At 42.6% G+C, this 24682-nt stretch overlaps 1 protein-coding gene across 2 annotated transcripts in view; it reads left to right on the top strand.

The window, feature by feature from the left end:
• Positions 1-20582, top strand: part of csmd3b (CUB and Sushi multiple domains 3b) — a gene marked incomplete at its 3' end in the record, with an annotated part of 479766 nt that extends 459184 nt beyond the window's left edge. For both annotated transcript variants that reach the window (XM_080787482.1, XM_080787483.1), the window contains 14 exons: positions 1844-2026; positions 2910-3086; positions 5031-5210; positions 9204-9377; positions 9825-9998; positions 12043-12116; positions 13313-13424; positions 13983-14162; positions 15034-15093; positions 15914-16072; positions 18656-18792; positions 18958-19045; positions 19997-20132; positions 20423-20582. In XM_080787482.1, the coding sequence (XP_080643608.1) occupies positions 1844-2026; positions 2910-3086; positions 5031-5210; positions 9204-9377; positions 9825-9998; positions 12043-12116; positions 13313-13424; positions 13983-14162; positions 15034-15093; positions 15914-16072; positions 18656-18792; positions 18958-19045; positions 19997-20132; positions 20423-20582 (1994 nt within the window). The remainder of the gene's footprint in view (positions 1-1843; positions 2027-2909; positions 3087-5030; positions 5211-9203; positions 9378-9824; positions 9999-12042; positions 12117-13312; positions 13425-13982; positions 14163-15033; positions 15094-15913; positions 16073-18655; positions 18793-18957; positions 19046-19996; positions 20133-20422) is intronic.
• Positions 20583-24682: the final 4100 nt, after the last annotated feature.

Below are 24682 nucleotides of genomic sequence, written 5' to 3'. Positions count from 1 at the left end.
TCAAAATGTATGCATGCAAGGCATTTGTGCATTTCTCACATAACGTGAGAACTGTACAAAAATTAACACCAACACAGCAATGATACCAGTAATATCATACAATTTTATACCACAAAAGATGGTTACTCTCCTGGCTGTGTTGTGCACATTTGAACAGAAAGTGTCCTTGTGTCTACAGTATATGAATTCATAATGACACTACACTACGATATACACATGCAAATGTCCTCTTAATATTCATGGTACTTAAGTTTGACTTTTTGAGGTTTACTCACAAGAGCATAATATCCTGCCTATTTGCAATTCCCCTTAAACAAACAAACATGCCGATGCATCTTTCATTAGATTAGAGACGCCTGTGAGACTTCCCTGTAAATAATTCTTTTAATTCCCTTTCCATTGTTATGGACCATTTTAGTACTTTAGGGACATTTACTTATGTTACCGGTACTTACTTTACTTATTTATGTATAATTCAAATTCTATCTAGTGAAGAAGAAAGTGTCCTTGTTAAATATTCTGTATTGTTTCAAACGGATTTCAAAATGATAAAAGCAATGCCTATGAGACGTCTCCAGTGTTATGCCTTTAATAAAATAAAGGCATAGGCAGTATTAGCTGATGATACTGGTGTCTCTGCATATTTGTCTAGTCTTGCTGTGCGCGCATGTGCGTGCTTGCGTGTGTGTGTGTGTGCGTGCTTGCGCTCTCACTCCCAAGAGCATGCTCTGTCTGTCAGACAGAATTTGCTGACCAAGCAGCACTCCAAGGGCAAAGGGAAGGGATGCATGCAGACAGCACACCCACTCACACACAGACATGCAGACTCATAGGCTTTGGCACCGACATAAGCATACGGTCTCCCGTGCGCACGCACACAAACACACACACACACACACATACACACATACACACACACACCCACACACACACACACACACACACACACACACACACGTGCCTCGACATGATGCACACTTAAGGTCAACATATGCCCCGTGTCACCAGCACATGTAGACTGTCTTGGAGCAGATGTGTGCATGTATGTACCAAAATAATAGTCTGTTCTTGTGTTACAGTGTATGTATACATACCGTACATGTACAGTACTTGTCACAGTAACTTAACCACATGTACTGTATGTCCTACTGTATATACTTTGTCATAGGATGAATAGCGAGAATGCCAATCTATATCTGATGTTTTTGTCATTTAAAAAAAACATTTGAACTTCTTTGAAATCAGGTTGAAAGGGGCTAATAAACTGGGACTTTTAGTTATTATAATTTGTAATGAACCCACTTTTTACACCATTCTCTCTCTTTATGATATGAATTCAATTAAATTGTATTCATCCATTTCCTTTCTGCTCCATGAGTGCGCTAAACAATAGTGATTTAATTTATTAAAAAAAGAAACGGACCCTAAATTACACTTATAGACCATTTAATGAATGCAAACATGGCAGGTTCTTCCAATACGTTTATAATAGAATTAGTTCTTGTTTTTACACCGATATTGGTTACCTTCTATCAAGGGAAATGTAACGTATTGTGTACTGTGTATTGACAGAATCTGCTTTGTTTGCAAATCTGTATCTGTTTAAAAGTGTCATTTTGATTCTGAATGGAATTACCCTACTGTTCCTCCCGTAAGCAACACATACAGTACAGTGATGAACACTATTTTAACTTGCATATCAATCAAAGGTTCTACCAAGGTTCTTCAAGGAGCATGCTTTAACCTTATCTCCTTCTCTACACCCCTCTTGCCACCATTCCCTGTCTTTCTCTTCATCCTTCTATTCCATCTCTCTTCACGTCCCTTTCTCTTGTCTCTGTAGGTGACACGGCTGGTTCCTGTGGTGACCCTGGCGTTCCGTCTCACGGTTTCAGGGAGCAAACAGACTTTAAAATCCGCTCCAAGGTTTACTTCAGCTGCTCCGAGGGCTACGAGCTGATTGGTTCGACAGAGAGGATGTGCTTCCCCAACGGGACCTGGTCAGGCTCGCAGCCCTTCTGTAAACGTAAGTGTTAGTTTAAGTGGAAAGAAAGTCAAATGATCTTCAAGGGAAAACGATTGTTGTTTCCTATAAGGCTAATGTCAGTGAGCAGTCTTCTTTCTCTCTGAAATACCACCATTGTGCAGACAAGTTGTCCGCGGTGATGTCGCTGTGGCAAATGACGTGAAAACTGCAGCCCTTATACCTTTTGGTTTTTAACTGCTACCCTCGGTGGCAGAGACATTGTCCTTGTTTGCTGTGTTTATGGCTAAATAGAAATGTTGACTTCAGAAAATATAAATCTGGTTGATGTAATGGCAGCAATTATAGACCATATGGGCATGCCAGGCCTATGCTTGCCAAGGAAATGCATCATGAGAATTGTAGGAACTCCAAGAACGGCTGGAAAGGACAAACATATTATGTGTTGTACCCAGTTTGTTGTATGTTGTATTGTAAAAGTAAATGCAATTTACAAAGTTAACCATCAACAGCATTAAATTATGAGAGGAGATGATTGTATAGGGAATTTGCAGCAGTCTTGGATAATAATGTAGATCTACACTGTCGGCCCAGGCCGGCCTAGCGGTCCGGGCACCTAGGCTGCTAATCCTAGGCCTCCCCATCTCTCTCTCCCCTGTCAGTCTACTATCTCTATCAATAAAGGCAGAAAAAGCATGTAAGAATGTCAAAAGGTCAAAGTGTTCATACCGCATATATGAACGGAACTGCTTCAGTACAGTAATAATTAAAGTATGGTAAAATTGTATATGGACAGATTTTAAATAATTCAAAGTATACGACACATATACATACCGGTAGTCCAGCTGAAAATACTTGAACCCTTACATTCCTTCTCTCTCTGTCTCATACTCATCACTAATTGGCTCGTACCCACTCTCCCCAGCTGTCCAGTGTGGTAACCCCGGTACTCCCAGTAATGGCAGAGTATATCGCTTGGATGGAACAACATTTTCTCACTCTGTCATCTACTCCTGTATGGAGGGCTACCTGCTCACTGGCGCCACCACCAGGCTATGCCAGGCCAATGGAACCTGGTCAGCAGTGCAGCCCAACTGTACCAGTAAGATATCACATTATGGATGGATGGATGGATGGATGGATAATCTGACTGACAGATTTTATAGTGTTGCCATTACATTTTGCTGTGTGCAATGACCTCTAGATATATAAACTCTGTGTCGCTTTACAGCCATTTAGCATCTGTACTTTCAGCTTGGTTCTGAATTACTCTTTTTTTAATGGGTAAACAATCGGTAAACAAGGGTTAGCTATCAAATCAGCCTTGAATAACAATGATCTTGAATAACATTGATGGTTATTTATTATGGCCTGTTTTGTCTGGAACTCCATTATGCAATTCATGAGGGGAAAACAACCTGCAAGTATGACGCTTTTATGGCTGCTATATAATTCAGACAAAGCCATCGTCGAACAAATGTGAATCAACATGGTATGTTTGCTGTGCACTAAACTCCCCAGTTTGCATGCTAATGTGTAGTTTTACCCAGTTAATAAAGAAATTATTATGTCAATAAGTCACGGCTTATGTTCTCAGATGCAAAAAATTCGTTTCCAAGCTGGCAAATTTTGAGGTGTAAATATGAACACCACACCAGAAGGAAGAAAATGAATCACGCGTTTAAGTATAAAAAAGACACTATTATTCAACTGATGTTTGCTTTCATCTAGTGTCTCATACCAGTGAAACATAATTAATCTTCTCGCTTGATGCCCACATGATGTCGGCACCAGTATGATTTGATTTGTTTTTTAAAGGAAAAGAAAAGCATGTCCCATCCAGGAAAATAAACAAAATCTACTCAATTTAGGTCTAATACATATAAAAACAGCACTTGTGTGTGACTGTGGAGTGGTGAGAAACCAAACTCTGTGAAGATGGATGAAAAAGTTTTAAGAAGCCCTGACTTAAGGAAATTGCCGTTACAGAAGATTAACAGGCATCACAGGGTCTGGTATAGGGTTTAAAAGTATTTAAGCTGCCTATTAGCTACAGTATAAGGGACAGTGCTTGCTACAGTAATTTTACAATTTACAATTTAGGCATTTAGCAGACGCTCTTGATCCAGAGCAACTTACATTAAGCAAAAACAAAAGCATGGCATACATCACATAAGTAGTTATCATGTATAAACTAAGAACGTAACAGTGGAGTATAGTATGTCAGCTATACATACTATATTATTATATATTATACAATATACATGTGTACTATAAAGTGCTATGACTACATAAAATGCAATTCTAGTGCTGTCTACATAACAAGCTATAAGTCTGTCTAAAATACTAATACTACTAAAGTCTACAAAAAGTGCTATCTAAGGGGCTAGGCTAGGGCAAGTGCTACGGGCCATGGTGGAGTCTGAAGAGGTGGGTTTTCAGACTACGGCGGAAGATTGGGAGTGAGGCTGCAGTTCTGACTGTGAGTATGGAGTAAGTATGGCCTAGCCCTATTAGCTATGAGGGACAGTGCTGCTACAGTAAGTATGGCCTAGCCCCAGGGAACTCCTCAAATGGGTCCCAGGTCGTTCCCATCTAATTAGTTCAGCTTCACTACTGTGATCATTCACTGTCTGGGGGGGAATACATAAAAGGACATGTGGGGATGACACAAAATAATATGATTTATGGCATATTGTTTGCATCTGAGCAACCTCTGTGGATAATGGACATTCTCTTTATTGATTGTGTTTCCTTTTGTCTTCTTGTATAATGTTTAGCGTACGCACACCTGACTAGAATACCTGTTCATTGAGACCATATTGAGAGTGCAAAATGTGTTGCAATGCAATCTGATCACTAGTCTCAAGAATTGCCTATCTTGCGTGCGTGCGTGAGTGCGTGCGTGCGTGCTTGCGTACGCACGCAGACTGGAGGAATGGAGGAGAAATAAGTAAAAAACATGAACTCTATCTAACCCTCAGCCAGCAGCATCATGTGTCAAATGAATCCTTTTCTTCTCCACCTCCATCATCTGTCTCCATAGTGATCAACTGTGGCGATCCAGGTGTTCCGGCTAACGGCCTCCGTTATGGAGAAGACTTTGTGATTGGTCAGAACGTGTCCTTCCAGTGTCAACCGGGATACGGCATGGAGGAGGATGGATCACCTGCAAGGTCGTGTACCCAGAACGGGACCTGGAGCGGCAATATGCCCATATGTACAGGTAAAGCAGATCAGTTCTGTGAAAGACCTATCTGCCCCCAACCGACCGTGAGAGAGTCATCCATTTCTTCGAGGCTTGGTTACTGCAATGATCTATAATATGCATGCAGGCATTCATCAGTCAGGAACCAGGCGTCTGCAGCTTGTGCCTCCTCACTGGCACTAATAGGCGTGACCATATTGCCCCCGTCCTCGCCTCTCCATATTTGTCTGATCCCATTAATCCATATATATTCTATAACCAGAGCCCTGAGATTGGCTGACAGGTCGCTCCTGATTGTGCCTGATACGCAGTGCAGGACCATAGGTGACCCACTCTCTGGAACGCCCTGCCGCTCCATATTCACTCTGTTCGGTTAATGGCGGTTTTCAAATCTACTTACTAAAGGCTCATGTATGTTATATGCTCTGTGAAGCACTTTGGTTCAACCTTGGTCATTGGAAATGTGCTATAAAATCAAGTTTGATTTGATTATATTTTATAACCATATATAATGTACTGGTAAACCAATATACATTTACAGGTAAACCAACAACTATACCTGGCTATAAACAAAAACACGGCTAACCCTGAATGTTTAACACATAATTAGCTAGAAAAGTGGCTATACTACAAACATTTTTCATCTATTGATACCTGCTCAGTTTGTTTTCCATTTGTGGTGCTGTAAGCAGCTGTGACTGGATGTTGACATGGGTATTTATTCACACAAGGGTTATTGAAACCATCTGTACTGGAGTTGCTACATTAACCACAGTTTGACCCTTACATTTCTGTGTAAGTCAACAGACAGACATACACAGACGGATTGGACAGCTGGAGGGGGGGGGGTGCATTTCATAGGTTGATGGGATGGAACATAAAATATCCTAGCTAAACGTCTAGTCTACGCATACTAAATAACCTGTAGCCTAAATGGAACCTTGAGTGGTCTTTGTATAATGCTGTACAGAATCAGTTAAATGAAAGTTAAACCATGGCCAAGCCATCACCTGTCCTGCTGACAGAATGTTCTGATTCATAGCTAACACCAGAGGATTTAACCTTGAATTTGCAAGATCATAATATAATAATAATAATAATAACTTTATTTATATAGCACCTTTCATACATAAATGCAACTCAAAGTGCTTCACAGGGCAGGACACAAAAATAGAATACAATAAAACACAGCCAAGTAGTTAAAATGATAGAACAATGGCAAAGAACAAAATAAAAGTATAAAAACATAGAGAAGAAAATAAATAAAAGGAAATGGAAATGAAATGGAAATAACTTGCCTTGAGTTAAGAGCCACCTACAGAGATCTAAAGTAAAAAATAAATAAAAAATCACTTAATTTTTATTGAAGGAAGAACAGACAAAAAAAATAACTCAACTAACAAGACAATACGGGAAAGAAAAAGAAAAGAAAAGGACAAAAAGTAAAAGAAAAAAGGCTGCATTTTTCATATTACAACAAACATTCAATGAAATTCTATTGCAATATCGCTAGGATGAGAGAAGAGATTCCACTTTTCCCACTTTTTATAGAATTTATCCTCTTGTAGTCTCAGTATGAATGTTAGTTTTTCCATAGAATACAGTTCCTCAATAATGTCCATCCATTGATCTTTCGTTGGTGGGTCCTGTTGGTACCAGCGTCGTGTGATTGCTTTTTTACTTGATGCTAAGAGGATCTTGATTAAATATTTATCATGTGTTAGAAACTCTTCAGGAATATTTCCCAACAGTAGAAAAGAAACAGACAGAGGTATCTCAAAACACAGAATGGTCTCCAAGGTGGAGTGAATATCCTGCCAGTAGATCTAAAGTAATTTAAGAGATACTCTTGTGATGTCAGTATTAAACTAGTCTGCACTCTTGGATGAATATCAGATTGGTTTTGTTTTATCTTGAGGCTTTAGGCTTAGTACTTAGTAGTGCGTGCTGTGCAATGATAACGCAGAACACACCAATTGGATCTGTGGAGGTAACGAGATGTCACTTTGGCATCCATGGCTCAGGAGCTAGAGGCCATCTGGGAATCGGGAGGTCACCAGTCTGGTCCCCGGCTCCTCCAGACTTAGAATCGAAGTGTCCCTGATGCTTAACACACTTAACCCCGAATTGCTCTCTGGGCACTGTTATAAATAGTAACACACTGTGTTGCTAATAGTTAGGATGGATAAATGCAGACGATGAATTCCAGGTGTGCAAATGTACTTGGCAAATACACAAAACAATATTTGTTTTTATTATTCTGTTCAAAACTTTGGCCCGGTCTAGCACCATCATATTTTTGGGAATCTTGTGGACGCAGCACACACATTGCCGTCTTATACTTTCTCACTCTGTATTTAGGAGAAGAGACCCATGCGCATCCACTGTAGTATCCATGTGCGGGACAAACAATCTTTTTTAATAATCCCTGATGTCAATATATGGGAGATCCCTGATGTCTCAAATATATGGGAGATCCCTGATGTCATCAATATATGGGAGATCCCTGATGTCATCAATATATGGGAGATCCCTGATGTCATCAATATATGGGAGATCCCTGATGTCATCAATATATGGGAGATCCCTGATGTCATCAATATATGGGAGATCCCTGATGTCATCAATATATGGGAGATCCCTGATGTCATCAATATATGGGAGATCCCTGATGTCATCAATATATGGGAGATCCCTGATGTCATCAATATATGGGAGATCCCTGATGTCATCAATATTGGCCAGCAACTCTACATCTGGCATCAAACCTCAGACCCTTAGATCTCCATATATGGAGCTGACCTGTTCTGACATTCCATAATTATGTTGATCCTTCCCCATCCGTCCTTCCTCTTCGACGTCTACCTTTTGACTGATACCTGTCCATTCAAAGTCTAGACGGGCCCAAAGCCCCCAAAGCGTCTTACTGGTATTAATTATGCTCACACACCGTTTATTGCATGTTCAATGTTATGCAAATGTAATTAGGGAAACATATTCTATCTGCAGCACAATTTACATGAACAATACATGAAGCTACGCCAGATTGTGAATTATGGACAAATTAATTAGATTCTCCATGGTCCAGCCGCCTCAGGTTCAAACATTGAGAGCTGTTGAAAGAATTCCAAAATGTGCAAAGCTCTCGCTCTATACGATAGGAAAATAAGTTGTTAAATGTGTGATCCTCTTGGCTATGATTTTGGAATGGTCTTTTTTTGGTATGTCCATCTTTCTAGTGTCTACAATGCAATGCCTAAATAGCAACATAAATGAATGTTCCGGAGACATATTGTATAAATAACAAAATATTTCCTTTTGTTAAACGCCTAAACGATTTGTAGGCGTGCAGGAGTATCCCATCATGCATCTGCTGAAAGTGCCACTATACTGCGTCCCGACGGGGACATGGCACCGTAGCACCCGGACCGTTAGGAATGGGGTACTGCAGGCACTGTGCTTCTCAATATAGGGACCGACAACCTATACACAAAAGATGTTCTCTCTCTCATAGCCACTCACTTACTGCCTTCAAACCCAGCTGGCAGCGTCGTGCAAGGCACTCCCCCCCCCCCCCCCCCCCCCCCCCCATCCTCCAACCCCCTGCCATCAATAAAGGCGTTGGTGCAGGACATTGACTTTGGGCTGACAGCATTGAATGCATGGGGGGCAGGGGTGTCACCTATATACACCGCTGCTTAACCCATTCTGAACGGGAACCCATTTTGGTGTCAGCATCATGTTATGCTTTAGCTATTGAAAAATAGCAGATCTACAAGCTCATAGCGCGACACCGAGTGGCGCGCTACGAGCTTGTAGGTCTGCTATTTTTGAAAAATCGAAGAACGACTGTGACATTTTTTAGAATCTGATCTCAGGTCAGAATGGGTTAATCAGACCTAGTGTGTGTCCAGTGGAAACCTCGTATGAGTCTGATCTCAGGTCAGAATGGGTTAAAAGTCTCCGTTGTTGTCTCCCTCTTCCATCTTCCCTCTGCCTCCTGTATGGTAGCGGTGACGTGCGCCGCGCCCACCTCCATCGGCAACGGCGCGCTACAAGGCAGTGACTTTGAGTGGGGCAGCAGCGTGAGCTACAGCTGCTCGCCGGGATACGAGCTCTCCTTCCCAGCTGTCCTCACCTGTGTGGCCAATGGCACCTGGAACGGCATGCTGCCGCAGTGCTTACGTAAGTAGTACACTACACACACACACACACACACACACACACACACACACACAGGCATTTCAAAACATGTGTATCGTCGCATTTAAGAAACCTCTTATGTTCTAACCTTTTGCGTTTATTTTTTATTTCATTTTTAAAATTAATGCCCCAATTCAGGGGTTCGCAAAAAAAAAGGAAAAACAGCACCCTCTGCTGTTGAATTTGACTCTGGGAGCGCTGCTCAAACAGGATGTTGGCCCCGGTTGGCCCACCCTCAGCCCTCCTCTTCAGGCCCGGGCGCCTATGTTTTCTTTCCCACTAACAACAACGCATACACGTTCTGAATGCCCCCTGCCGACAGATTCAGTAGCGCAGCTGAGAATCTGTTCTAGAGACATTATTCACGTGATAAAAGGTGGTTTATTTGCATGGTTTTCTCTAACCTGTGTCTCGCACCTGTGTCTTTAGCCAAGTTCTGCGGTGACGCTGGCATCCCAGTGGGTGGCTTCAGAGAGGGGCGGAGTTTCATATACCAATCAGAAGTGTCCTTCAGCTGTACCCCGCCTCTCCTCCTGGTCGGCACGGCAACCAGACTCTGTGAGACCGACGGCACCTGGAGTGGAACGCAGCCGCGCTGCATCGGTAACTCACTCACTCACACACACACACACACACACACACACACTCTCTCTCTCTGTGTCTCTCGCACTCTATCTCTCTTTATCACACTCACATGTGCACATGTGCATAATTATGCATGAATATCCTTTTGAATAATTTATTCATTTGGTCATCCGTACAAGAATGTAGAACATAGACACTTATTTGATTCGCACCACGTACGGTATGTGCACGCACGCACGCTCGCATGCATCACACATCAGACATTTTGTTCATAGGCTACAATGTAAAATCCAGAGTCTCATTTTGTGTAAAACATATACCCTTCCAGTCCATTCTAAACCCATCTGTTCACTTCGACTTTAAACGGACACTAAAAACTTTACAGTGTAGAAACTGAACTAGAACTCAGCAATGCCACTCCAATGAACAGAATGGCGGTAAAAGGCTTCCAAACCATGATAGCGCACCCACACACACACTCACTGCAGTACTTCAGAAAAATAAAAAATAAAAAGCAACACGTCCAAACGTCAAAACGACAGCTTGCTAGCCAGCCACCAGAACAAGAAACGAATATTCAGCACACTTCACGAACGGCCCCAAAGAGTCAATTTATCACTACCTTATGTGACGTTTAGAGCACCACTTCACATGTCTGATTCAGCGCTGGCGCTCCAAACATCAAGCGTGGGGATGAATTAGAATAAATGCGAACCTCGTATAAATCGAACAAATCCTAGAATTGCTAGAATTAATTCCTTGATCCATAAGGCCTGATTTAAATGGTTAGCCGCATATCGGCACAAAAAAAGGGAGATCTACAAGCTCACGACTCGTCGCAATGCGACACGTCGTGAGCTTGTACGTCTGGTTTCTTTGCCGTGGGAACGCCGGCGAATGATTGAGTGAAAAATGAGCCATTATGTGACGGATAGAGGCTTTTACAGCCCCCCTTATAAACCGCGGTGGCTTTCTGTTAGGTTCTAACCGCGGTGGTCCTTCTAAATATAGACAGCTTCATTGGGTTAATCGCTTAAGTGGTGTAATGAATTGATCTATGGCGGCGATGGAAATGGTCCAACTCTTAATGGATGTTGCTTGTTATGAGAAGTCTTTCTTTTTGGGTTTCATAGCATTATTACCTCACGCGGCAGGCACGCACGCACACACGCACGCAAGCACGCAAGCACGCACACGCACATACATACAGGCACACATGCCCAATCATGCTGAAACGGTGTTGCTTTGTTCACTCCATGATGGAAGCTAAAGAGGATGTAATGACAATCTAATGCTGTTTCTGATGAGGTCAGCACTGACGCGTGTCTTTTCGTTTTGTGTCGTGTCGTTCCGTGTGTGTGTGTGTGTGTGTGTGTGTGTGTGTGTGTGTGTGTGTGTGTGTGTGTGTGTGTGTGTGTGTGTGTGTGTGTGCGTGCGTGCGTGCACATGGTTTGGGTGCATGCTGTATATTAGTATGTGATTGAGGTGGAATGAGTTTTGAGCTGAAGCAGCCTGCACTTTAAATAAGATGGACAGAAACACAGGGGGTTGGGAGAGCGAGAAAGACAGAGGAGAGAGAGAGAGAGAGAGAGAGAGAAGAGAGTGAGACAGATGGAAATAGAAAGACAGGGAGAGACAGGAAGGGAGACAGAAAAAGGGAGGAGGGAGAGAGGGAGATGAAGGCAGAGAGAGTGAGGGAGAGAGAGAGAGAGGCTCTGTCATTTCGGAAGCTGTATTGAATCCAGCTCTCTGCGTCAAGATGTGCTTTACATGCTGATGACCCTACCCCACACACACACACACACACACACACACACACACAAACACACACGCACATCACCGCACACACACCACTGCACACACATACACATTCAGAAGTGGTCCCTGCTTCGTTTTCCCATGCAGTGCTACTGCCCCCTGCTGCCCCGCGAGGGGACTGTAATCTGCCGTAACCATGACAACAGAGAGAGAGAGAGAGAGAGGGGGAGACATTAAAGTACATTTTCTACTTCTTTTGGATATGTTCTGTCTAAATATTTCTGCTGTGTGTGCTTGTGTTTAGAGCCAACGAGGACCAGCTGTGAGAACCCAGGAACACCTCGCTACGGCAACTTGAACAGGACGTATGGATTCAAGGTGACAGACCTGTCATTCATTCACAGCAGAGACTCTGAAAGCTTTTAACTTCAAGGACTCCCTTTTTACCGTGCATTAGGCCAGTGCTTCTCAAAGTGGGGTCCTTGAGGGAGTTTCCTGGGGGTCCCCAGCTAAATGATAGATGGTTAGGGACCAAATGGACCCTTATGGGTCACCGCCTGTAACTCAGAGAGTGAGTTGGAAGTTGGAACACAAGGGGGTCCCCAGCTTAGGCTGAATGATAGATGGTTAGGAACCAAATGGACCCTTACGGGTCTGTAACTCAGAGAGTGAGTTGGAACACAAGGGGGTCCCCAGCTTAGGCTGAATGATAGATGGTTAGGAACCAAATGGACCCTGACGGGTCTGTAACTCAGAGAGTGAGTTGGAACACAAGGGGGTCCCCAGCTTAGGCTGAATGATAGATGGTTAGGAACCAAATGCACCCTTACGGGTCTGTAACTCAGAGAGTGTACTGTACGCTCTCAGAGTTAAATTAACATTGTTTTAGACAATATAAATTGGGGTCCAGAGATAATTTAAAAAATCACACCCGTGTGAAGTGAGGGGCGTTCTAATCATCGTACATCATCATCAAGAATGGTGGTCCCTTATTGGCCAAGGATTCCCACCGACATACATGCCGATTTGCTCAGACACATATAAATTCTCCATTCATTGTCAATGGCATTTAATGAATGGATTAATGCACCATTTATTATTTATTTAACTGGGGGCCCTTGAAATTAAAATGGTTGATAATCACTGCTAGAGCTGTACAAATCTTCTCTTATGGAGGTCCTTGGCATATCTTCTCAAATAGGGCTCTGTGGGCTAATCAGTGTGATTTTGGGGGTCCTTGGCATGACATTTTTTGAGAACCACTGTATTAGGCCACGTTATCTCGATTCTCTATCTATCTATCTATCTATCTATCTATCTATCTATCTATCTATCTATCTATCTATCTATCTATCTATCTATCTATCTATCTATCTATCTATCTATCTATCTATCTATCTATCTATCTATCGCATATCATCCATCCATCCATCAATCCAACCATCTACTGACCTCTACACAGCCGATGTTGTGTTATTTCACTGCCAATAAGCCATATAATTCAAGGCTGAACAAGCTACAGCCCTCGACTTCAACACGCTCGCCCGTTTTCCCTCCTCCCCTCTGTGTTATAGGTGGCAAGTGTGGTGTCGTTTCAATGCCAGCCAGGCCATCTGATACAAGGCTCTTCCTCCAGAACGTGCCAGCCTGACCTGACGTGGAGCGGGACACAACCTGAGTGCATACGTAAGGAAGAAAGACAGAAACCCTCCTTGCTGTGTAATGTAGTGGTCGGGTATATTCAATGGTCGGCGTCAGGAGACACACGTTTGTCTTGCTCGTCAGGGACACTGCACACTGTCTCCCTTTCCCCTTTACGTTTTCCAGCCTGTCTTTCTCCATAGAAGGGCAAAATATATACACACAATGGACAGACCAACAGACAGGCAGGCAGAGAGAGAGATACTGTACTGTACTATAGTTAGATACGTAGTTCTTCCGTACATCCTATCGGCCTAGCTGTCAATCAGACTTAACATGGACTGTACCCACAAGTATGTATCACAGAAGTTATACAGTATATCTATTTATAAGGTGCTACCAAGTCAACCACGTTGTGAAGACACTTGTCATTGTATTTATTTTACACTTCTCTCTCTGCCTCCATCCCTCTCCTCCGACCGTCTACCATTGCCCCTCCCTCTCCTCCTCTCTTCGCATCGCTCTGTTTCTCTCTCCTTCGTCGTTGCCCTATAATGTCTTTGTCTCTGTTCCCTCTCTCCGTCCATCTCTCCTTCCCCGCAGCCCATGCCTGTAAGCAGCCAGAGAGTCCGCTCCACGTGGACGTGGTTGGGATGGACCTGCCTGGTTTTGGCTACACCCTGGTGTACAGCTGTCAGCCCGGCTACTTCCTGGCCGGGGGCTCTGAGCACCGGGTCTGTAAGAGTGATGGTACATGGACCGGAAAGATGCCCATATGTAGAGGTAAAAGAAATACTGTGTGTGGTTATGATGGATGTGGACTTGACTTGACCTGCACGACATGTGAGCAGGTTTTGTGGGTCTCTTTAGTGTGTGTGTGTGTGTGTGGGGGGGGCATCAAGCCTTCCTCAGCGTGTATATGATACGTCATATACATGCTGAGGAAGGCTTGTCTGTCCGTGCTGCAGAATGAAATAAATGTATCAGAAGAACTTCGGAGTGCTGGTTGTTTTTCTTCTACAGCATTTACTGGGGTAACTTGAGTAGTATAAAACTCTGTATACCGTCATTTGCAGTGCACATTATTCACACTACCAGTTGCGATGGCTACAAAAGCATCGTCAACTCATCGTCGCTGTTGAAATGTCACCAAGTGTGTGTGTGTCCGTTTGTGGGATGAAGAGTAAAAAATATATTGGCTTGGGTTAAAAATAGCTATTTAGTTTTACCCCCACTACAAGCAGGAATTGTGTGGAGAGAGGAGGTGAGTGGAAATGGTTCAACAAGGACATAATGATTGACTCATGTCTCATTATTGGAGCGCTGAAAAAAATACATTCATTTTATAGCTGTTGTAGCGGGCACCAAAAGCTACAAGCGTCGGGCTGGTGGGTATGTACGTACAGTGTCTTCATGTCACTGGTATATCGACTGAAAATGGCTGGTAGCCTACCGCTTTGTAGCATGCTGAGCTATAGTGAGAATGCAGCATCACTATAAAAGACACCCATGGGATCCTTAGAAAGCTACAGTATGTGGGTGTATGTTGATGACGATGTACTGTACAAAGATAAAACCTTTTCACTCAGTTTCTTTTCTTCTCTTTGTGTGTGTGTGTGTGTGTGTGTGCGCGCGCGTGTGCACGCATGTAAAGCTGGAGAGAAGAAGAAGCCCGTCAAACCAGCAACAGGGACTCCAAGCCCCAAACTGAACGGTCAGTTCTCTGTTCTGTTAATTACTAGCTCTATTCACTCCTCTCCTCTCCACTCCAATCCATCCTGATTTAATCTGTTTTCTAGTACCTTCCCTTCCCCTACTATCCCTATTCTATTCCCGGGTGGTTCTTTACTATGGCACATTATACAAAGTGAACTGCAACTATCACAGGAAGAAGCTGCTAATGATGCTGGGGGCTAATTTTCACTTGGTTGAGCGACTGCCCAGTTCTGCTGCAGTCTGTTGTGTTCTGTCTCTTTCTTCAGCAACGTTCTCCTGTGACATGCTAGTGCTACTCTGCCCCTGGCCTGTTAGACCTTACTCTGGTGTGTAACGCCAGGAAAAGTCTTTGTGTGAAATTACAACAGAGTTACTGTTATTGGACTTAGCAGTTCAATCTGTGGAGACTTGAGAGGATGCGAGCACTACTTAAGCTTCTTCTATTTATTTCTTACTGGGTGTACAAAAGCAGGAAGGTTCTTAAGTTTAACCTTATACAATGCTATATAACACTGAAGAAAGGCTCTGTTCCAAAATGCCTACGTTGCTCTTTTTGCTGCCGCTGCCAATTCAATAGAAGTACCTAAAGGACATTTGTGTTAGCGCTGGTAATTCCTGATATGTTGATCCCAATTATGCATTGATTGAAGCCAAACTGTAACGGCTGAGGCAAGACACACATTATTTGACTCTTCTCTTCTCTTCTCTTCTCTTCTCTTCTCTTCTCTTCTCTTCTCTTCTCTTCTCTTCTCTTCTCTTCTCTTCTCTTCTCTTCTCTTCTCCTGTCCTCTCCTCCTACGCTCTCCTTCTATATATAGTTCCTGATGATGTCTTTGCTCCTAACTACATATGGAAGGGTTCTTATAATTACCGTGGGAGGAAGCAGCCTATGACTTTGAGCATCACCAGCTTCAATGCATCAACAGGAAGAGTCAACGTTACCCTCAGCAACAGCAACATGGAGCTGCTCCTATCAGGTACAAGTACATGTTATGATATGATCCAATACAGGTTGATTTAGCACACGTATACCACAGCTAACTTACATCATTGCATACATTGATTCTCATTCATTCATTGTAGCTACAGAAATTAGACAACAATGAATAATGCACGCACTCACGCACGCACCCACATACATGCGCACGCACGCAACAATGTATACTGTATATTGTACAAAATGGTGTGTGCATTCCTATATTTATTTTAAAATGAACAAATTGTACACATCTGATCCAACTGAATGTTTCTCATGAGACACCTCAATCCGAATGGCATATTTGCCTACAATATGTAATCTGTTATTGTTGGCATCGCTATAAGATGCTGTATACAAGCTCACAACGCGTCGCGCTGTGAGCTTGTAGATCGGCTATTTTCAGCAAACATCAGGGCCTGCCAAAATACATTTTAGTCGACTAAATCACCTGTAGATTTAGTCGACTAAAATGTTATGATATTTTGTCGACTAACACTAAAACATTCCATGTGACTATAATGTGACTAAAACTAAATAAAGTATTCAAGAGACTATGACTAAAACTAAAATAGAAATTTGCTGCCAAAACCCACACTGGTACATACAGTACTGTGCGTATAGGACACTGTTTCCCAAACAGTAGGTCGGGACCCATGTTTGGGGTCAAAAGATAAAAACAATAAAAAAAAAAATACGTTTTCAAAAACATTTTCATAAATATAATTTAAAAAAAAATCCATATATATATTATTTTTTAAGATGTAGTGCCACAATTTTTTCCACCCTAAACATGATCATCAGGTATTATTATAATATAAGGGGGAAGAACCTTTTCCAAAAAGTGTACAGTATTTGTTAAAATCATGCTTTTATGTGGACATGCCCACCAGTTAAGTATTACATTAAGTATGCCTGGTTTGCCTGGTGGGTGGTGTGGGTGGCAACTGGCAACAGTTACAACAGTTACAATAGCAACAGTGGCAACAGTTACAATACTGTGCACTTTTATATCTGTTGGATCATAACTTAGCCTAATTTTAACCCAACTTCCCAAGACCATCTGTAAATAATTCCCCCCTATCAGTAATGTGATCTATTACATCACATCACCCACACTGAACATCATTTGCTGTTCATATATTCAGAACGGGTACAGACTAGTAATAATAATAAAATGATTAAAACAAAGAACTAGTGAATTGTTTGCTATAGCGTGCTGCTTGTTTATCTTATGGATATACAAATACATTGCATTAAACAGTGCTGCCAGGCGGGTCTGCACAACCGCTCCGTCATTTAGATATAATAATATCTATCATACATGAATCATACATTATTAGCATATTATGCTAATAATGTATGATTCATGACTCATGAGGCATTGCTGCTATAGTCCACCGGTCCTACAGGATACTGTACTGTATGATAACGTGCCTTGACGAGGTAATGCGTGTAGGAATATGAACGTATTTAAACCTCAACAACGTGCGCCTCACGCTGTCGACTCGCGTAAACACAATTTACAGAACTAGGAATGGTTAGAGCAGCTATTGCATCACTGTTATTCGCACACACACACACACACACACACACACACACACACACACACACACACACACACACACACACACACATATGTTCCCACAGCTATATCAGCAGGGGGGTGGGTTAAGACTCCACTAAGACACAAATCCTGTTGAGTCTAGTATTGGTTCCCAGGGCGGGCGGGGAGCACAAGCACTGTATCACGAAACCAAGCAGTTAGCTGACTTTTAACATCTGTCCTCAGGTCTAACAATACGGCTTTGGATCAATAGCCGCCGAGGCAGTGTTCACGCTGACCAAGCGCTGTCTTTAAATTTAAATTTGAACAGATCACTCCTTACCGGCGCAGAGTGAACGAAAACAAATATAAGCGTGGTGAGGTCGGCTCCAGTCTCACGCTGTCAGACTCACCGTCTCAGTGATGGAGGCTCTGAATCGTGCGTCAGCATGTCTGGGTTTGGCCAGAGAAAATCTTATGTAAGCCTCTGATTGCCTCTGCCGGAACTGGATGTCTGTGGTTTGGCTTGTGGTCGGTCGATGAATAATGAAGAATATGCACCTGCACCAGGCGATAGATGGATATCTATCTAATCATCTGGATACTACTGGTCCGTAAATTGTCTGAAATTAAATTGGGATAGATTATTTTAAAGTGGTTTTACCAGCTGTCCATCCCAATCAGAAGAATAGTCGACCAATGTCTGTCCAAGTTCTACTAATCTCTTCACCATCTGAAGTCAGTAAGTCACACATTGACTAGCTTGCCCACGCTTTGTGGTGATATGGAAAGATATAGACATTATAAAATGGCTGATATAAGCAACATTTATGTTGTGCTTGTTTGGCTCCTATTGTCTTTTATTCTTACCTTATATCAGGTAAGGTTAGGTTACCCTGGTCTAACTTATATTGCCACCTATTGTGACCCTGGGAAACAACATAATGACGTCTAGGAAGGGAAAGCCACCGAGACAACCTCTTTGCATTAGCATTCCCCTCCTCTCTAACCAGGCGTGTGTGTTATTTCTCCCTCTAGGAGTGTACAAGGCCTCTGAGGCCAGGCTCTTACTGCTGATGTACCAGGTGAACCATCTAACCCAGGGCAACCAGCTGAAGGATTCAGTCGTCTCTCCAACCAAGATCACAGATGACTCCTGGACCATGGACGGATTCGTAAGTGTCTGTGATTACACAGAGTTCAAAAGTCAGGGTCATTAGGGCATATAATGTATTAAATATTAAATCAAGACTTTCGTGACTATCTCTTTCCTCTTTCTTCCTTCCTTTCTCCCTCTACCCTCCTTCTCTGCACTCCTCCTTCTCTCCCTCCTTCCCCAGGTATCAGCTGAGCCCGATGGCTCTAGTTATGTATTCCAGGGTTTCATCCAGGGCAAAGATTATGGACAATTTGGACTGCAGAGATTAGGTGATTACACTCCAATTATGCTATGCTCACCGGGTATGGCAACAGAATAAAAGGCTATGAATATGCTCTTTGTAACAAGTCTTTGTCAAGTCTTTGTTTAGTCAAGTTTGCACTGAAGAGGGTAAAGTAGGTACAAAGCATTATTTATTATTTATTTTGTTTGTTATACTAGAAGACAATGGGTAATTCAGGCTGCAGGGATGTTTGATAATTACACGTGTAAGCCTACAGTATGCCGCATTACATTTATAATATCAGGTCATAATGTACTAGTACTACTGCTGCAGCTAGTACACTACATTTCATACAAACCACACACCAAAGCAACTAAATAACATGCTTCATAATGGAAGCGCATCCTGATCCTACTGACATTACTGATGTCATGGTACTGATGTCATAAATGACTGACATCACAGACCAGCCACATGAAGTCAGAGATCCAAGTTGAAGCCACACCAGTATCAGAGACTCTCTCTTGTTTTTAACACTCAAGCACGGCATTATCAATAATTATGCGGATGTGCAATACTCTTTTTAATTAGGCATGAATTACACCCTCACTTTGGTCGTTAAAAAATCTAATTAAAAACTCATTTTCTAAGATAGACAGAGTATGCATTCTGTTATTTTATAACAGGCTCATATGAGCTTGATATCACAACCTCCTTTATTGGTGCATTCGGTATGTGCAATTGTGTGTGTGTGTGTGTGTGTGTGTGTGTGTGTGTGTGTGTGTGTGTGTGTGTGTGTGTGTGTGTGTGTGTGTGTGTGTGCGTGTGCGTGTGCGTGTGCGAGTATGTGCGTGCGTGCGTGTGCGAGTATGTGCGCATGCACGCCTGTGTGTGTGTGCGGCAATCTTTGCTATGACAGTAATATGCGTAAGTTTCCCACCCTTAGTCAACTAAATTAACACAATTGCGTGTGCTCACGCCTCCTTGTGTATTCCAGGTCTGAATATGTCAGAGAGTCAGAACTTAACTCCTCCCCCGCTTGGTACCAACAGCAGTTCTGTGGCTATCGCTATTCTGGTGCCTTTCTTTGCTCTGATTTTCACGGGTTTTGGCTTCTATCTCTACAAACAAAGGTATGATTTACAGTTTATCGTCTTACATTATATATTGCAACCCAGTGCTTTCGTCCTGATGTTTGGATAATATACGTAGTTCCCGACTTGCATCATTCCCAATCAGCCCCAGTCTAGTATCATATAAATAATTAAAATCCTTCCTTTAATCCTGACTCTTAAAGTCTTCTAGATCCATTCTGAAGTGGTTACATGGCAGCTACTGTACTAGATATCATCTCCACAATATGATTGGTTTAGATTGTAATTTTATAATATATATTTTTTCATTTTTTCTGTTATTTTCCCAGAACCACTCCCAAGACACAGTACACAGGCTGCTCAGTTCACGAAAACAACAATGGCCAAGCCGCCTTTGAGAATCCTATGTACAACACTAATACGAAGGCAGTGGAGGGGAAGGCCGTTCGATTCGACCCAAATCTCAACACTGTCTGCACTATGGTTTAAGGCTAGATGACATCTGACTCTAACCCCTACCTAAAGGACATCTAACCCTAAACTGGGCCACGATGGGCCATGGAGGGGAAAGCAGTGGGCGTTCACCCAGACCAGCCAGCAACATGGTCTAAGGATGGGTTAGGCCAGATCCTCAACCCAGCCTAAGACTCAGTCTTGCCCAGTGGAATGGAAGGTTATCCACTTCAAACCAAATCTTGTCTTTACAGTGGTCTATGGATGGGCTTAACCTCAATGCTAAAGACTGAGACATCTAACTTTGACACAAGACTGGCCCTCGGCTTTTGGAGACGAGCGCAGTGTTCTTTCGACCTAAATGTCACCACAGTCTTCACATTGGTCTAATGTGGGGTCTATCTGGACTATACGGTATTTCAAACTAAACTCTTATATGTAACCCCAAGACTGGGTCAGGGCTTTGGGGCTTTTCTTCAACCTGATCTCAATCAGTTTACTTTACTCATGCGGTTTTGTATCCACAGAAGAATTTAAGCATAGGTCAACAGAAACTGGCTGCTGTGTTTTATGGACACAACGCAGCCTCTACACAGTCTCTGCAGACTGTAGTTGTGACATCAGAAGGAAAGAAAAACAGTAGTCTGTACCACAGATCAAGGCCGGAGCCTCCTAACCTTACTAACCTTTATCCAACAGCAGATTCGGCACTGATGGCCGAAGCCAATCTCTAATCTGACTCTAACTGTGACACAAACATTTCACATGCATTCACCCAAGTTATAGACCCAAGTCTCTATTGATGATAAGACCCTGTTCTGCTCGACATCATTTCATTAGACGTCAACCATTTTCTGACTATCTTGGCGAGAAGAAAGCTAGTTTGACCCCAATCTCAGTACTGTGATCATCAATCCTGCCCTGGAGGGAGAGGACATTACTGGTATCAGTGGTCTGACCATGGGGACATAGCCGATTATGCAGACAAATCACCACAACAAAATGGTCTGGTTTTACTCGTGCCATTTTGCCTCTCCAATTACTATGGAAATGAGTCTTGCTACGAGATCCCAGAACAGCTACAGCATCATGGCTGCCACGGCGTGCTGGCCGTGGTTCAGAACTCTGACACGGAGTGGATGGTACAAGAGAGAGGACGCGGTGAAGAACAGGGTACAGTTTGGACCTGCAGGGGTTTCACTCTTATGGCTGTAAACCTGACCACGGACCCTACAGCAAGACAACTCCTTAACTCTGTTACCATAACAACCAGAGGAGACAACCTCCTCAATTATTGTCTCCAAGTCAACCCGTGGCTGACTACGCCACTCTCTGCTGCCTTAATTTTATTGTATTGTCTGAGGGACTGAAGGTAGCAGAGAGTAGAGAAAAAGGCTTTTGAAATGGTGCTCAAGCACGACAGATAGAAATGCAACTCTGAGTGGAATGGGATCAGAGAAAAACAAACTCGACTCCAACTGAACAGATGAGTGGAGACTGACTAAGCCTCATCTAATGGATAAACTCAACTCCCGCCTCTCATCCACTGGATAAAAGCGCCGACTCACTGAGGAGATATCGACTCCTCTGATGGAGGCCGAGTCAACACCAAACATGCTGCAAGTCAATAGGAATTAATCAGTGGGTGGTTGTTCCAACCCTAAAGAAACTATTTAAGAGTCCCACCCCCCAAAAGAAAAAGAAAAAAAGAAGGAAAAGAAAAAAAGGACGGCTCAGAACATACCGTACACACACAGACAAACTATACATAACCTGATGCAAATACGATGTGTCTTGGACCCCTGTGGAATCTACATTCCGAGGACAAAGATGCCGGACTGGATTGACAGACACATGAGTATATAGACTCTGAAGAACCGCAGCAGAGGAGAGCTCTGGTACAAAAGCACATTAAACAGGAACACTACCTGTCTACTGACAGAGACTGGAAGATGGACAGATAGGAAAGGTTAGAGAGCCAGAAAAACAAGCAGGCAGAACAACAGATAGACATGAAAGACGACAGGTAGAGATGTCCGCTGACTGAAAGTTGAACAGAGAGGACAAAAATGGCAATTAAAAGAAGAGCATTAGGGACACAAGGTTAAAGACAAACACAGAGGCAGATGCAAAGAGCTAAGAGAAGATAGGAAGACAAGACGTGTCAGGTGACAGACTAGCTAAAGAAACACACAGCAGTACAAAACAAACAGAGGGACGTTTTTCAAAGAAAGGCAGGCTAATAGAACAATATCATATGGCCATAGGCTTGTGGGCTTGGGTTTGGATTTAATCGTCCTATTCTGCAGTCTGTCTGTGTCAGACGGACAGACACTGACAGTGACAAACAGACAGACAGACCGACTAACAGTCATACAGAAGTACAGAGAGCCAGACAGATGCATTAGACGGACAGAGAGTTAGACAGGCTAAAAGACAGGGTTTTAATCACCCTATAATGTGGACTCTGCTCCACTGTTTATTCTGCACTCTGCGAGTGCTTCTCTCCTTTGTTTGTTATTGCTGCAGAATCTTCTGTTCTGTAAATCTACTTGCATATATATAAATATATATATATATATACAGGAGCATTCACCACCTATATTTTTGTGCTATATATTTACCACAGGGGAGGGACTGACGGGGAAAGACAGATTATATCAAAGAGTTTTTTGGAGAAAAAAAAGAAAGAAGATATAAAAAGAAATAACAAATGTCAGAATAAAAGATATTCCAACGTTGTGCTGTTAGCAGAAATCACAGCATCATTTTTAGGTTCCTTGTAACATGACATCGTTTTTTTGTTTTTATTTCTTGTGTAACACGTATAGTTCCTCATGCCAGTCTTTCCCATGGAGGCAATCATAAGTGTTGTCAGTGTTATTGTTTTTGGGGTCCAAGGTTTGCCACTGTGCAAGGTCTGCGCTCACAGCAGGGCGCAGGCGTGTTATTTCCAAAAGCGTTGATAGGTTTGGTTTGGCTATATATGTACTACAAATGTACCAACACAAGTTGGTCTCTCTTGAAACCATGTCCTCTATAACATTGCCATGGTGAGATGAACAGCATTCTTAAAGATCAGATGGCCCAGGCAGATTCACTATAGGGCACATTTTATGGAGCTGGATTTCAGAGTTGAGATGACTGCCTCTGAAACTTAGTGTTAAAAGCCCAGAGATAATGTCAGATTTTGTCTTCATATCAAGAAAGACATGCTGTTGGACATAATTGTTGTCTGAAAATGTATATGTGTTATTGTTTACCCTAATGTGTTTTTTGCACACTTTGACATGGACATGACAGCTGATATTTCATATAGGATACTAAAGGGGGGAACCAGATTCACATTTGAGCCTTCATTTATAGAACCGTATTAACTACTTAAGCCCTATACAGTATGTTGTTTGTAAGCCAGGATCTCCCAGAGCTCTATAGCCATTTTCATTTTCCCTCTAAACCAAATGTCTGAGGTGAAAATAACCAATTTACGTTTTTTTTTTTTTGTCACTGTGAAATTTGTCCTCAGGGAGCAGTTAGGGGTTAGGTGTCTTGCTCAGTTAAAATTGACACATCGACACATTGGCTGGAATCGAACCTGGGATCTTTGCCGTCCCAAGCGGGCTCTCTAACATTCAGCTATGGCCGTCACAATGCGCCATGCGCTTGAAGATCTGCTATTGTTTTTTGCCAAATGTTCACCCCAGAATAGGGATGCTAGGGAAAGGAACATTCAACCCCCAAACAAAATGTATGTTCTATTTCTGTGAGCTTGGAGTGTTCAGTGCGCTGTAAAGATGAACAGCAGTATCCTTGTGAACACAATGAGTGTTCTCCCAGGAATGCCATCTTCTATGCTACAATATTGTTAAAAACCTGCATAGTGTCCACTGTGCATCACCAGAGTCCATCTTTACTGCAGAGTACCTGCAGAATATGTCACTTGGTGAACTCACTGTACTTTCAAAGGATTACTTGCTCCACTCTATATAATAAAAGAGGGAATTCTGGTTTAGTCAAATCACAAGGAATTATTTTAGAGAAATATGTTGCATGCTGTATGTCACATTATATACAGTATGTCAAAAACAAATTTGGAACACACTATTTAGAAGTCCATGTAGAATACCCAAACCTAT

Source organism: Protomyctophum bolini (genome assembly GCF_963924005.1).
Source record: "Protomyctophum bolini genome assembly, chromosome: 17".
Taxonomy (NCBI): Eukaryota; Metazoa; Chordata; class Actinopteri; order Myctophiformes; family Myctophidae; genus Protomyctophum; species Protomyctophum bolini.
The sequence above is the reverse complement of the archived record's forward strand: the minus strand, read 5'-3'. Positions and strand labels throughout refer to the sequence as shown.